We start from the raw sequence: 16,391 nt of genomic DNA, 5'->3' as shown, positions 1-16,391 counted from the left end.
TTTATTTTGATAGTCTGTTATTAGGCATGTAAATATTTATTATTATTATGTCTTCTTGCTGTATTGAACCTTTTACTAATATATAATGTCCTTCATTGTCTTTTGTAGTAATTTTCGTCTCAGTCCATTTTGTCCGATATTACTTTAGTTACAATTTTTCTTTTTTGGTTACTCTTTGCATGGAATATCTTTTTCTGTCCTTTCACTTTCAATCTATTTGTGTCTTTGGATCTAAAGTGAGTCTTTTGTAGACAGCATACAGTTGGATTGTGTTATTTTTATCTATTCTGCCAATCTCTGTTTTTGTTTTTTGTTTTGTTTGCCAATCTCTTTTACTTGATTAGTTTAATTCATTTACATTTAAAGTAGTTAATGTAAAGGGAGGACTTCTGTCATTTTGCTATGGATTTTCTGTATGCCTTATAGCTCTTCTGTCCCTCATGTCCTTCTTTTGTGCTTAGTTTATTTTTTTTGTAGTAAAACATTGAAATTCATTTCCAATTTCCTTTGATATATATTCTATGGCTATTTTCTTCATGGTTACCATTGGGATTATACTTAATATTCTAAGACTATGACACTCTAATTTCAATTTATACCAGCTTAATTTCAATAACATACAAAAACTCTGCTTCTTTGACAACTTTGTTTACACCCCTTTTCAGCTGTTAGCATAAAATTAAATCTTTATTCATTTTGTTCCACAAAACATAATCTTTTAAATGCATTAGCCTCTTCAGTTATGTACAAAACAAAAAACAAAGTTACACACTGTTATAATAATACTAGCTTTTAGACTAATAATTTGTAAAATATATTTGTCTCTTAAATTATGTAGAAAAGAGTTAGAAGCCATTGTTACAATAATAGTAACTTTTAGGGCGCCTGAGTGGCTCAGTCGTTAAGCGTCTGACTTCGGCTCAGGTCATGATCCCAGGGTCCTGGGATCGAGCCCCACATCGGGCTCCCTGCTCGGCAGGAAGCCTGCTTCTCCCTCTCCCCCTCCCCCTGCTTGTGTTCCCTCTCTCGTTGTGTCTCTGTCAAATAAATAACTAAAATATTTTTTTAAAGTCTAAAAAAATAGTAACTTTTATAATTACTTGTGTATTTGCCTTTATTGAGATCTTTATAGTTTTTTCATACAGCTTCAAGTTACTATCTAGTGTTCCTTCATTTCACCTTGGAGCACTCCTCTGAGCATTTCTTGCAGAGCAGGTTTAGTGGTAATGAACTCCGTCAGTGTTTGTTTACCCAGGATAGTCTCAATTTCTCCCTCACTTTTGAAGGACAGTTTGTCAAATATAAAATTCTTGGTTGACGTATTTTGTTTGTTTTAGCACTTTGAATTCTTGAGCCCACCATTTTCTGAACTCCAAAATTCAGTAAGAAATCTGATAATCTGAGAATCCCTTCTACGTTACAGACTCATCTTTTCTCTCTTGCTGCTTTCAAGATTCTTTGTCTGACTTCCTAAAATTTGATTATAATGTGTCTTGGTGTGAGTGCCCCTGAGTTCATCTTACTTGGAGTTTATTGTGCTTCTTTGATGTTTATATTCATGTATTTCATAAAATGTTGATGTTTTCAGCCATTGTTTATTCAAATATTCTCTCTACCCCTTTCCCTCTCTTCTCCTTCTGGAGGAGGTCTCCCACAATGTGTATGTTGAACCACTTAATGGAGTCGCACGGGTCCCTTAGGCTCTGTTTCTTTTTCTTCAATCTTCTTTCTGTTCCTCAGATTTAGTTTCATTTTCTTAAGTTCACTGATTCTTTCTTCTGCCTGTTTAAATGTGTCTTTGAATCCCTCTAGTGAATTTTTCATTTTAGTTGTACTTCTCAGAATTTCTTTGGGTTTCTCTTTAGGTTTTTCTGTTTATTGATCTCATGCTTTGTTCATACATTATTTTCTTGTTCTCCACCTCTGTTTTTTGTTTTGTTTTGGGTTTGTTTTTAGTTTTTTGAGCATCTTTTAGACAGTTGCTTTAAAGTCTGTCTAGCAGATCTACCATCAGGTCTTTTTCAGAAACCATTTCTGTTGATTTTCCCCCTTTGAATGGACCATACTTTCCTGTTTCTTTGCATGCTTTTTTTTTTTTTTAATTAAAAGCTGGACTTTTGAATCTAATAATGTGGTAACCCTGGAAATCGGTTTCTCTCCCCTCCCCAGGATTTATTATAGTCGTAGTCGTAGTCGTTGTTGTTGTTGTTGTTGTAGGCTGTCTCTGTGCCAAGGATCAACCTGAGGGATGAGCTTAGGGTCTCTTCAGTTCTATTCTGAGCCTGCATATCCTCTGAGCATGTGCAGCAACTTTCTAATTTTCCCTGTATATGCAGTTGTTTTTGAATTAGGAGTCCTAGCCTTTAATGTCTGGCTCCCAAAAGAGGGAAAAGGAGAAAATTGGGGGTGCAGGTGGGGAATAAGGAGACCAGCCTTTAAATCTCCCAGAATTCTCATCAGCTGGAGGGGAAGGGCTTGCAACAAATGAAGGAAGTGCAATCACAATAGCTCCCAGCCTCTTTGTCTACACCTCCGTGATCAGAAGCAGCAACCAGCTGTCAGAGCACAGATCTCCACTATTTGGAGGACAGAGTCCTTTTTGCCCACCCCAGCACCCACAAGGTGTGCAGGTGGCTCCAGGAACACAGGTATGGCTGCCTGCCACCAGTCTGGGAGTGTGCGTATGGGGGTGAGGGATCTGCAACTGTACTAAGAGCTGAATTTGACCAAAATTAACAATTTACTGTCCAAGACTCCCCCTGGAGGTTGCAAACCTTCAATAGACTCCAGAGTCTCAAAACCATCAAATCTTATCACAGCAATTGTCTAGGTGGAGAAACAGATTCCTGGTGCTGCCCACTCCATTGTCTTCCCCAAATCTTGTTTGGTTCATTTTTATTATTTCTTATTGATATTCTCTATTTAGTGAGCCATCCTTCTCATGGTTTCCTTTAGCTCTTTGGGCATATGTAAAACCACTGACTTAAAGTCTTTAGTAAATCTAATGTCTGCACTTCCTCAAGGATGGTTTCTATTAAGTTTTTTTCCTGTGAGTGGGCCCAGAATTGTTGTTGTTGTTGTTGAAAACTGGGCATTTTTAATATTATAATGTGGGAAGTCTGGAAATCAGATTCTCCTCCTTCCCCAGGGTTTGTTGCTGCTTGTAGTTGTCTGTTTGATGGCTTTTCTGAACTAATTTTTGTGAAGTCTGTATTCTTTGTTGTGTATGGTAACTGAAATCTGTTTGGTCAACTGAACGGGGAGTCATCACAGGCTTCCTTAAGCCTGAAAACAAAGAAAAGAAAAAAAGGAAGAAAAAAAGAGAGAGAGAGAGAAAGGATGAAAGGGAGGGAGGGAAGGAGGGAGGAAAAATAACCATCTGCAGATGGGCTGCATGTCTCACGTCATGCCTTCAACACTCAGCTGGGCAGATTACAACTCTGCTTTAGTCCTCACTTCTTGCTTGCACAGAGCCTGCAGATCTGCCAGAGGTGAGAACCTAAGGCTTTCTTGTCCTTTCTGAGCATGTCAACTCTGTGCAATCCCACACCCTTCATATCCGCCTCCCATTCATGTGGGAGGTTTTCAAAGCCCTTTCCCCCTGAAGTATCTCATTCCTTAACCTTTCCTCCCAAGATTTTAGTGGTTTCATTGTTTGCCCCAAGAGGAGTGGCTAATACATTTGCCTTTAAACTTAAGGGTTATCCCTCTGCTCTGAAGAGTTCCGAGTTGCGTAAAATAAAGGCAAGTCCTTTGAGCCAGTTCTTCAAGGAGCCAGTAGACAGGTCCAAACAAATAACCGTAATTCTCTGAGAACAGTATTCTGCTCCCGTTGGTACAAGGAACATGTACCAGGAATGCAGGCTATTGTCTTTAATGCTGCCAGGAAGCACAAAATGAATGGGACCAGGGTAAGTTAAAGTGCCACAAAGCAATCTTTTCAAGATGCAGCCATTTTTCTTTATTGTTGTTTTGTTTTTTTACTGACCATTTACTTGGTTGCTGTAAACTTTCGATTATTTTCTAGAGTTCCAATAAAGTCGATTCTGTTTTTGCCAATTTATTCTCTGCTTCTATGGAGAAAGAGACTTTTGGAGTTCCCCATTACACCATCCTTGGTAGACATCTGCCAGCTTATTCATTTTGAAGTAAAAGGAAAATGTGGTTACTTTCAAAGGTTTCATAAAGCAAAGAAAACCATGCTCACAACGTATAAAGGAGAGAGCTCATTTTAAGGTCACAGTTCTAAGCAAGAGTTAATGTCCCATGTTAACAGTGCAGGCTTCTACTTTGATTAGATCCAAGCATCAGTGTGCATTACTTTAGGTAATTAACAAAATACGTTTCCTTTCATGCACCTGCAGGAGCACGACCATCACAAGCTGTTTGGCTAAGACATCGAGTCAGGAGGGGTCTGGACACTGCTGCGTGATGAGCACAGAGATGAGCAGTAGACCGTCTGGTACCCGGGGCAGCTGCCAGAAGCACAGCCCTCGGTGCTGCTGCACACACAGGGCCCCAGACCCACTCCACAGCAAGTCCCCAAGAATCAGGCTGCTCTCTTGGGAGCACGAAGAAACCTGGAGATGGCAGACAGTAAGTGGCCAATCTTAATTTTGTGCCAAGTCACCTGCTATTTTATTGCAGATTCTAACATAGGCAGAAACCACAGGGTTAAGTGTTTGGAAGAAAAAAATAGTCCTGGGGCTCCTGGCTGGCTCGGTCAGTAGAGCATATGGCTCTTGATCTTGGGGTCATGAGTTCGAGACCCACATTGGGGGTGAAGTTTACTTGAAACAAAAAGAAAAAGAAGAAATAATCCTTTTCTTTGTGAGAAAGTCTTCATTAATCTTTTCCTCCATGAATTTGATGGGACTGCCATTACAGGACCTTGGCAGGAGAACATGCTGGTCTAACTCATTGGACCCGTGTTCCCGAGCCTGATACAACTCTCACGGACAAGTTCTGAGTTCTGCATTCTGAACTGCGGGGCAGACAGTTCTTTGATGCCTGACATTAACAAGGGTCGTATCACTTGCCCTCTGCGACCACCCCCGCCCCAGCATCTCATCTTCCAGAGCATGCAGAGGTAGCATTTTGTTCAGAGCATGGCTGTGCTGTTGAACAGGCAGCAGAACAAAGCCATGCCAAGATGCAGGCGGCAGCTCACACCAACTCGCTGACCTGCCCCCCGGGGCTCACAGCCTGCGACTCGAATTCCTCTCCTGCCACAGCCAAGTGATTACGATCAGAAACGTGCAGGTCCTGGACAAACAGAACAGGAAACGTTACATCCCTGAGAGGCTACTGTGGCACCATGACAAGCTGCAGAAGAGAAAACTCAACAAGCGGACCCAACTCTTCAACATTCACAGCACGTGTATTCAGCGTTCATTTTATTTTAGTTATAAAATTGCCCAAACACAAAGTTTAAAAAAAAAAAAACCACACAGTGTAAGTTTTTTATTCCTTCTTTTGTTGCAGAAAATAAATAATGGTCACGTAATAATTGTTCACATACGCATGTCTATAAAAGCATTTCTAAAAAGGTCATTTGCTGGGATTCGACTATCATCTTTTTGGCTTTTCAGCTGCAGGTATGACACAGTATAGATTATTTGATTTCATGAACTTTTTTAAGCACTTGGGCTCCAGCAACTTTGGAAAAAGGCTGTCCTGTGGGCTTAAAAGTCTTATTCCAGGTTATTGTTGAAATAGCTAAACTACAAACAACCAGGGTTGTTAATTCATTTAGGAGAATATAGTTTTTCTTTTATAAAAATCGCCCAAAAAACTCATAAACACCTAACCTGACATAAAAAGTTGCTCTATCTTTGTAGGAATTAACAAAAAGGAAGGAACAAAGCACAGACGGCCCCTGGGAAGTACATCGCATCAGGCATGACCCCTCGCGGTACTCTCCACTTCCAGTTTGGCCCTCGGGAGTTTTAAGAAAGGAAAACTGTTCAGTCATCTAAACCTATGTTTCTGAAAAGGTAGGACATGGACTCCCCATTGTGAATCCGACGGATGGCTTCCGAGAGGATCATGCTGATGTCCACAGTTTTAATTTTGGGGCACTGGAGCTTCTGGATTTCATGTGGAATCGTATTGGTAACCACCACCTGCAAATCAAGAGGAAAGAAATCCAACATCATCAGAGAACCAGGTAGCTTCTTCCTGTTTGGATCTGAAAATCTGATATATTCTCAAATCTCTGTGGTTCTACTTGACAGGACCAGTGAGTCTACCACACCTTCAACAACGTTGTCAGTCAACGTGAACACTACTTGTTTCTTTTCTTTAAAAAAAAAAAAAGATTTATTTATTTTAGAGAGAAAGAGTGAGCGAGTGAAGAGGGAAGGGGCAGAGGGAGAGGGAGAGAGTCTTTTTTTTTTTTTTAAGATTTTATGTATTTGACAGAGAGAGACACAGCGAGAGAGGGAACACAAGCAGGGGGAGGGGGAGAGGGAGAAGCAGGCTTCCCGCTGAGCAGGGAGCCCGATGCGGGGCTCGATCCCAGGACCCTGGGATCATGACCTGAGCCGAAGGCAGACGCTTAATGACTGAGCCACCCAGGCGCCCAGAGGGAGACAGTCTTAAGCAGAGTCTATGTAGCCCAATGTGGGGCTCGATCTCAAAATGTGAGCTGAAACCAAGAGTCGGACCCTTAACCGACTGTGCCACCCAGGCACCCCCACTACTTGTGTCTCTTAGGTCAAGGTCTGAGACCCTGACACCCACTAAGACAGCTACAGGCAATAAGAGAGTAAGAACTATCAGTGAGGATGTGGGGAAACTGGAACCCTCAGACGCTGCTGGCGAGAGGAGTGAAAAATGCTTTGGCTACTTTGGAAAACAGTCTGGAGGTTCCTCAAAAGGTTAAACATAGAGTTGCCATAGGACCCAAGAGAAGTGAAAACATACCTCCGTTCAAAAACTTGTACACGAATGTTTAAGACACTATTATTCACGAGAGTCAAAAAGTGGAAACGATCCAAATTTCCATAACCTTATGAATGAAAAAGCAAAATGTGGCATATCCATCCGATAAAATATTCAGCAACAAGGAAGAATGAAGTATGGATACCCTGCTCCAGCAAGGATGAACTTCCAAAACAGCACGCTAAGTGAAAGAAGCCAGACACAGAATGTACACATCACAGGATTTCATTTATATGAAATGCCCAGATTCAGTAAATCCGTACAGACAGAAAGTAGATTAGTGGATGCCTAAGGCTGAGTGGGCTGAGAAGAAATGGGGAGAGGGGTGGCTGGCTAATGAGAATCGGGGCTCCTTTCTGGGGGGAGGAGAATGGTGGGGGCACAATTCTGTGAATACACTAAGAACCAGTGAATGTTACACTTTAAATGGGTGAATTGTACAGTATGTGAATTATATCTCTTTATAAAACTGTTTTTCTTAAAATTAAGATTTGGTAAAAAAGAAAGACAAAGAAGCACTTTCCAACAGCCACAAATGGAAAAAAAAATAGCCATCTTTAAAAAAACATAGATGGGAATGATTTGTTCATTATATTTATAATCTATACTCCCTACTTCTGAAATAAGTCTCAAGAGCTCTCATAACAAAGACACACATACACAAGGAGACTGTTGAAACAGAGACGGAGAGCCAGGAATTAGTCAGAACCAGCAGCAGGGACATGAAAACCTAGCCTCATCCAATTCTTGTGACTCTTCCTTTTGTAGCTGACATTCCTGGCAACTGAGGCAAAAATGGAAACATGAAGAGTCACATAAATTATCGTGGCCTGTGAAAGAGAAAACAGTTTCCAAATTAAAACAACAACAATAAAAAAAACCCAGAAAACCCTCCCCACCGGTATCAAACACAGACCTCTCTGCACCCCTCACAGAGAATCAGTGTGAGGCGTGTCCCCAGGGTGGGGCGCTACACGTGCGCCCCATGCACAGCGCTCCCATGTAGGGGTCGGTTTTTCACGCATCAACCACCCTCACTGGGGGAGGTATCTTCCACATCTATTCTTTTTTTTTTAAAAAAAATTTTATTTATTTATTTGCCAGAGAGAGAGAGAGAGAGAGTGAGAGCACAAGCAGGGGGAGTGGCAGGCAGAGGGAGAAGCAGGCCTCCTGCTGAGCAGGCAGCCTGATGTGGGACTCGATCCCAGGACCCTGGGATCATGACCTGAGCCGAAGGCAGACGCTTAACCGACTGAGCCACCCAGCGGTCCCAAAAAGTATCAGTTTTATTGAGATATAATTCACGTACCACCCAGTCACCTACTTAAAGTGTACGCTTCACCGGTCTTCAGAACACTCAAGAGTTGGGCTTAGCACGTCCCACAGAGAGAGATGCTGCATGCCTTCGCTGTCCCTCATCTCACCATTCCCCAGAGGCCTGGCAACCACTGATCTGCCTTTATCTATTCTGGCCATGTCATTTAAGGCTTTTAACTAAAACAAACAAACCAAAAACCCCTGCTTCAAATCTTGGTTTATCAACCCCGAGCACTACCTTCCGAAAGGGGAGGACGGAAGCCTCTCCACATCCCCCCCACCTCCGCCTCCTACCCGGCGGAGTCCACCGTTGCTCCTGCACTGTTTACATCCTACTGCTCCACTGTGCTTTGTGCTGTAAATTCACGGGAAAAACCTGAGCTTCCTAACCAGAGTGAACACAGAAACCCAGTTTATTATTATTATTTAAGATTTTATTTATTTATCGGAGAGAGAGCATGAGCAGGGAGAAGCAGATGCAGACTCCCTGTGGAGCAGGGAGCACGATGGGGGGGGGGCCTCGATCCCAGGACCCCGAGATCATGACTTGAGCCAAAGGGAGATGCTTAACGACCGAGCCACCCAGGCGCCCCCAGAAACCCGGTGTAGCAGCTAGTTACTGGCCTGACTCCCCCTTCTGGGCATCGCTGTGAGGCCCCTCTCGGGACACAAATGCGCCCATCCACAGAGGCGGCCTGTCCCTCAAGACTCGGGTGCACTTGCATCCGTTTCTGTTGCTTTTATGCCTCCTCTCCAAAGGCCACTCTGCTCTAGGAGGCCTGGCTCCCGCAGGCCACCAACCCCCCTCCTCTGGCTTGCTTTTTCGAATCTGTCCGCACGCGGCACCCGTGGGAACCACATGGACAAACCGTGAGAGCTGCCGCAAGGCCTGTCTACTCAGTATGTGAATTCTGTATTCAATTCGTGGCCTTGAACACCTTTCACGTATTCTTGGCCCTTAGGATGTCTGTCCCGCTGAACGTAAGGAGGATGGATCTGGTCCGAGCCACACAAGCCTGGCCTCTGTCTGAGCAAAGGCACCTTAAACCCTTGAACGCAGGGCCAGGCTCAAGGAGATGGGACTGCTGAAGAGTAGAAGTGTGGGGCTCGGGAAAGTAAAAGGAGTTTGAGCCATGGAGGATTCAATACCCAGGAATCTACAGGGCAAAACACTTCCCATTTCTTAAGAGAGAATAAAAATGTGATTTATGCAGTCAGAGCAGACAAGCAGATAAGCCCGCTGACCGAGGGGGGCAGACAAAGCAGGGGGAGTAAGCCTGATGGCCTTGCCTCAGGCTTGAGTGAGATGCAGGCGGCTTGGGAAACTGGAGCACCAGGTTCATACCGCAGGCGTCTGTCTGTCCCAGCGACAGCTGTGCTTTGGCATCATAAATGCTCAGCCTACCGGCTGTGTGACCTGAAGAAGACCCTTAACCTTTCGGATGCAGGACTTCCTGTCACTCTAAAAGGGGTGCTGATGGGCAGCCTGCAGGGCTGTGATGGAGTCTGGGGGGGTGCGGGGGGAGTGTGCACAGCACCACGTGCCATGTGCCCCAGTTATGAGAGTTAGTAAAACTAGTGCCATGTGCAAAAGACAGAGGCTTCCGGTCCGTGAAACGCAAACATAACCCACAGTGTGAATCGATTCTTAACCACCAAATAATGCAGCCCTCACCCGCTCTCTCTAACCGGGACCAGGAGGCACAAAGGTGCCGGGGCAGCGGAGCCCAGACTGTGGTGGTTACCTCGTCGATGGCGGACTCTTCAATCAGCCGGGGAGCATCTGATGACAACAAGCCATGAGTCGCCATCACAAAGATCTTATATGCGCCCCTTTCCTTCAGGGTCTCTGCTGCGGCGAGGAAGCTGTCCACGTCGTCAATGATGTCATCCTGTCAAGTCACAGAGGGAGCAGAAGGTACATGAACACAGGTGCAAAGGCAGGTTCACACAACCCAGAAAAAGAAAGGGTGTCATTCCACTCTAGCAGATCTGCTGTCCCATCTAACATGTCCAGGTGGCATGGTGACACGGCCGGTCACTGTGCCCCCGCTGCATTCCCTGCAGGCCTCTTGGCCACACCGGGGCTCCCTGGGGCCACCATCTCCACCTTATCCCTGGTGGGTCTGGAACTGTGCCCTCAGCAGGCTGGGGCTCCAGAAATGTTCACTGAAGGGTTTTTGGGTTTTGTGATTTTTTTTAAAGATTTATTTATTTGACAGAGAGAGGGAGCAGCAGAAGGGGAGGGAGAAGCAGACTCCCCACTGAGCAGGGAGCCCAATGTGGGACTGGATCCCAGGACCCTGGGATCAGGACCTGAGCCGAAGGCAGACGTTTAACCGACTGAGCCACCCAGGCGTCCCGTGAAGGGTTTTTGTTTCTTTGAAATGCATAATAAAACTGTCAGAATGTGCTTGATTCTAGCTAGTCCTTTCCTCTTTTCCTGTTGGTTTTCCTTATTTTCTGAATTTTCTCCACTGGGCACATGGGAAATATACTTTCTACATATGGCTTTATAATGGGAAAGATAGTATTTTTTTTCAAAGATTTTATCTATTTATTTGACAGAGAGAGAGAGAGACACAGCGAGAGAGGGAACACAAGCAGGGGGAGCAGGAGAGGGAGAAGCGGGCTTCCAGCAGGGCAGGGAGCCTGATGTGGGGCTTGATCCCAGGACCCTGGGGTCATGACCTGAGCCAAAGGCAGACGCTTAACGACTGAGCCACCCAGGCGCCCGTACAGTAATAGTATTTTAACAAACTGCACAGTCCAGTGGTGTCCCACCCATGCACCACAGGCTCCCAGTGTGACAGGGTAGAAAATATATGTATCGGTCTCCACCCAGAGAGCACACAGAGCTCCTAAAACCCTTGCAAATTTCTAAGTGATGAGAACACTAAGAACATCATTTGTTCTATTTGTCTTTGACCCTGACCCTGACACAGGGCTCCCAAAACGCTTGTAAATTCCTAAGTGATAAGAGCACTAGAAGCCTCTTTTATTCTAATGAGGTGACTGCCGGTGGGCTCCTGAATGGGGGCTGGTCACCAGAAAGACCATGCCATGACAAGTTTGGAATTTCCAGTCCCCTAACCCCCATTCTCCAGAAAGGGGAGAGGGGCTGGAAATGGAGTTAATGATCCATCATGCCTATGTGATGAAACCTCCATAAAAATCCCAAAAGTACAGGGTTTGGAGAGCTTCCGGATTGGTGAACACATCCACATACTGGGAGGGTGACATAGCCCAGCTCCACGGGGACAGAATATTCTGTGCTCTGGACCCTCCCAGACCTCGCCCTATGTATCTCTTCATCGGTATCCGTTATGCCATCCTTTAATAAACTGGTCAATACAAGGGTTTCCCCGAGTTCTGTGAGCCACTCTAGCAAAATTAATCCAACCTGAGAAGGGGGTCATGGGAACCTCTGCTTTGTGGCCAGATCATACAGAAGCTGTGGGTAACCCGGGGCCGTACTTGCAAATGGCATCTGAAGTAGGGTGGGAGCAGTCTTGTAGGACTGACCCTTAACCCGCAGGGCTGTGACACTAGCTCTGGGTAGACAGCGTCAGAACAGAGTTAACCTGGGGCGCCTGGGTGGCTCAGTCGTTAAGCGTCTGCCTTTGGCTCAGGTCATGACCCCAGGGTCCTGGGATCAAGCCCCACATCAGGCTCCCTGCCCTGCTGGAAGCCCGCTTCTCCCTCTCCTGCTCCCCCTGCTTGTGTTCCCTCTCTCGCTGTGTCTCTCTCTCTCTCTGTCAAATAAATAGATAAAATCTTTGAAAAAAAATACTATCTTTCCCATTATAAAGCCATATGTAGAAAGTATATTTCCCATGTGCCCAGTGGAGAAAATTCAGAAAATAAGGAAAACCAACAGGAAAAGAGGAAAGGACTAGCTAGAATCAAGCACATTCTGACAGTTTTATTATGCATTTCAAAGAAACAAAAACCCTTCACGGGACGCCTGGGTGGCTCGGTCGGTTAAGCGTGTGACTTCGGCTCAAGTCATGATCTCGGGGTCCTGGGATGGAGCCCCACATCGGACTCCCCTGCGCTCTCTCTCTGCACCCCTCCCCCGCTCATGCTTTCTCTCTCTCAAGTAAAAGCTTAAAGGAAAAAAAAAAAAAAAAAGACCTGAGTTAAATTGTAAGACAAGCAGCTGGTATCACAGAGAAAAACCTCCACACATTTATGTGAACTGTAAAGGGGGTACGCAGGAGATACAGGAGGTGGAAAACGGAGTCTTTCCTATCACACCCAGGCTACCAAAGTTATTTTAAGCCCACTAGGGTATCAAGCATCGTCTAGACTTGAATAAGTATTCACACATTTATTTTATATGCGTATGTATTATTCCTTTCAAATGTATACTGATACTACTATGATCAAAGAAGAAAAACAGAGATATTACTTGAAAAGTGCTACTGGCAAAATGGTACAGCCGTTCTGAAATAGAGTTTGACAGGTTCTTGTAACACTCTATTTGCAATCACCACGCAACCCGCCAATCATACCTTTGGCCATTTATCCCACAAAAAGTGAAACAAAAACCCATACACAAATGTGCATATAGCAATTTTATTTCTAATAGCAGAACACTGGAAACAATCCAAATGTCCTTCGGTCGGTGAACGTGGTACCAACTGTGGTACCAACCTGCATGGAAAACAGCTCAGCCTAAAAGGGTGTACTAATATACGTAACAACCTGGATGGATCTCCAGGGAAGCATGCTAGGGGGACAAAATCGATCTTAAAGGCTGGCCAACTGTATACTCCACTTGTATGACTTTCTTGAAGTCACCATTACAAAGACAGAGGACAGATTAGCCATCAGGGATCGGGGGGGCAGGAGGGGACCTAGTGATAAAGGCGTGACACAAAGGAGCTTCGCTCAGGTGATGGTGTCATTCTGTATCTGACCAAGGTGGCGGTTACACAAAGCTCCACGTGTGATAAGCCTGCACACATCTACACACACACACACACGTCACATCGGTGCTGTCAGGACAGCTGGTGGGTGGTGGTGATCTGAATTTCCAGACTGTGTTACTGCAACCCAGTTGAGCAAGGAGGAGGAAGCTGGATCAAGAGAACACAAGACTTCCCTGTATAATTTGGGGGAGGGGAGGGCCTACTTCCTATGAATCAAAACCACTTCAAAATAAAAAGGGTTTTTTTTTTCTTTTTAATGCAGTAGAAAGGGGGCAGAAGCATTACGGAATTCACAGCATCTTGTTACTACAGATTTTGTTAATTAAGGAATAAATTCATGGGCAGCTAGTACCCTAGAGGGTGACGTCAGAGATTTTGTAATTCCGAAAAGATTTTATAATTCAGAAATTCACAAGCAAAATCACCAGCACTGGGGAGAACATGGGGCCCCCACTATGGAGTCTTGGTTAACTGGTGCGGCCACTCTGGGAACAGTTTGGCACCAGTCAGGAAAGCTGGAAATGTGTGTGCCTTCCGACCCAACCACCCCACTCCCAGGTGCCAAGACAGTTTTATACGTATGCTCCAGAAAAGAGGCACAGGATTGTTCAGAGCAGTATTATCTGGAAATAGAGAAACTGTATGCTCGGTGCCTGGAGAACAGATCAATAGGCTGTGTCATGGTCATACCAGGAACAGCAGTCAAGGGAAATAATGTGCAACCACATGTTACTACATGGAGAAATCTCAGAACACCACTGAATGGAAGTCATAAAGTACACAGAGACTTCATTACACAAACATCAGAAAGCTGAAAAACAGAACCACCTAGCATTTGGGGATACATGCGTTCACGGCAGAATGTAACAGCAAGCAAGGGCATGAATGGTGACTTTCGGGTTGCTGACAATCTCTGGGGGTAGGAGAGAGAAGACAGACCAGGGAAGAGCCAACGTGACCTCAAAGGGACAGGACAATGTTCTGTATCAAGCTGAGCAGTGGCATGCCCATGTGTTCATACTATTGTTGTTTTAACCATAAAGGCATTAAATGTACTCCTTTTGTGCACTGGTTTTGTGAAGCACAAGAGGATGAGTGTTTTATAAACAGTTATCAATTTTATACCCTACCTTTACCACAAAACAATTTCCCGTGTATGACAAACAGCCGCATAACATTTAGTAAACCAAGTAGGTACAATTTCTTAATAAACTAATGATAACAATTTTCTGCTTTTGGACCAAAGTAAACATGCAGCACAAGGTACCAATGTAAAGGAGACTTACCTGGCCACACCGCTATCCCCACACAATTAACAAATAATTCAACAGAATAACAATGGCAAATACAACAATTGACAATAATAGTAAGAGAGATCTACATACCACAATGATGGCGATCCTTCCTCCAACATCGCCAACAACTGTGATTGGGGGCTTTTCTTTAGGAATCAGCACTGGTCAGAATAAAACACACACAAAAGTTTCTATATTAAAGCCTTTAAAAAGTTAATGTCTCATGATAAGAAGACCCAAGAAACTAGAAACAGATGGGAACTTCCTCAACCTGAAAAAGGGCAAATATGAAAAACGCACAGCTGACAGCATACTTAATGAAAGACTAAAACATTCCCCTAACATCCGGAACAAGACAAAGGATGCCTGCTCTCTCCATTGCTACTCAACATGGTACTGGATGTGCTAGCCACGGCAATTAGGCAAGAAAAAGAAATAAAAGGTATCCAGATTGGACAGAAAGAAGTAAAACTATCTCTTTAGCAAATGACGTGACCCTACATATAAAAAATACTAAAGAATCCACAAAGAACTACCAAAGCTAATACATCAATTCACCAAAGTTGCAAGGTAACACATAAAAATCAGTTCTTTCTACACACGAGCAATGAACAATCTGAAGAAGAAATAACTCCACTTGTAAAAGCATTGAAAAGAATAAAATACCTGAAAATAAATTCAACCAAAGAGGTGAAAGACTTGTACACTGAAAAGTATAATATACTGGTGAAAAAAAAGGAAACATAAATAAATGGAAAGATATCCCATGAATTTACTCCTTAATTAACAAAATCTGTAGTAACAAGATGCTGTGAATTCAGTAATGCTTTTGCCCCCTTTCTACTGCCAGTGAACTGTATACTTTAAAACGGCTGATTCTAGGTTATGTGACTTTCACTTCAATTTTTATTTTTTATTTTATTTTTAAGGATTTTATTTATTTGTCAGAGAGAGAGAGAGCACACGCAGGGGGAGCAACAAGCAGAGGGAGAAGCAGACTCCCCACCGAGCAGGGAGCCCAATGTGGGGCTCAATCCCAGAACCTTGGGATCACGACCTGAGCCGAAGGCAGACGCTTAACCGACTGAGCCACCCAGGCATCCCTCACTTCCATTTTTAAAGAAAGGTCAGTGTCACTAATGAATAAAAGTAGGAGTGCTCTAGATCAGGGCTTCTCAACCTGGGCACCATTGACTTTTTGGTCAAATAATTTTGTGGTGGGAGCTGTCCTATGTGTTACAGGATGTTTACGGCATCCTTGGTCTCCTCAACTGTGACCACCAAAACTTCTGCAGACACTCCAAGTATGCTCAATGGGACAAAATCCATGGCATCCCTGCCCCGCACCCCCCAGTTGAGAACCAATGCTGTGGATTAAAAGAGGCTAAAGACAAAGGACAACCGAATGTAACATGATCCTAGGTTGGCGGGGGGGGGGGGACGACAGAAATGTAAAACCAAACAAAGCAAGATAAATCCCAAAACTGAAGTAATTCTGTACACTTTCCACACTTCCTTTTCCAGGCACCTAACCCCAGGACTGGGGAAAGAGTATAACGGTGTAGACTTTAGGGAATCAGCCTGACAAAAGCCGTGTGAATAGTCTTACCTTTGGATTCATAAATCTCACTTTTAGAAACTTACAATGAGTAAGCCCAGTTACAGAAAAAGTGTTAACCCACCTATGTGTGTTACAACATTATACTGAAAGAACAGGTGAAAACATCAGGGTGCCTGGGAGGCTCAGTCAGTTAAGCATCTGACTCTTGGTTTTGGCTGGGGTCATGACCTCAGGGTCGTAAGATCAAGCCCCGCATGGGGCCCTGCACTCAGAGCAGGGTCTGATGGAGATTCTCTCCCTCTCCCTCTGCTCCTCCCCCGCCACTCGCTCTCTTTC

At 44.3% G+C, this 16,391-nt stretch overlaps 1 protein-coding gene across 2 annotated transcripts in view; it reads right to left on the bottom strand.

The window, feature by feature from the left end:
* Positions 1-5,379: 5,379 nt before the first annotated feature.
* The window catches only part of PRPSAP2 (phosphoribosyl pyrophosphate synthetase associated protein 2), a 54,002-nt gene continuing 42,990 nt past the window's right edge, over positions 5,380-16,391 (bottom strand). For both annotated transcript variants that reach the window (XM_028089538.2, XM_028089539.2), the window contains 3 exons: positions 14,585-14,655; positions 10,008-10,154; positions 5,380-6,125 (listed from right to left, as the gene is read on the bottom strand). In XM_028089538.2, coding sequence (XP_027945339.1) covers positions 5,967-6,125; positions 10,008-10,154; positions 14,585-14,655 — 377 coding nt within the window. In that variant the 3' untranslated portion in view covers positions 5,380-5,966. The remainder of the gene's footprint in view (positions 6,126-10,007; positions 10,155-14,584; positions 14,656-16,391) is intronic.

The sequence above is a fragment of the Eumetopias jubatus genome, unplaced genomic scaffold (genome assembly GCF_037043125.1).
Source record: "Eumetopias jubatus isolate StellerSeaLion01/CBP00866 unplaced genomic scaffold, mEumJub1_p1.0 scaffold_10, whole genome shotgun sequence".
NCBI lineage: Eukaryota > Metazoa > Chordata > Mammalia > Carnivora > Otariidae > Eumetopias > Eumetopias jubatus.
Note: the sequence above shows the minus strand (reverse complement) of the source record. Positions and strands in the feature narration are given on the sequence as shown.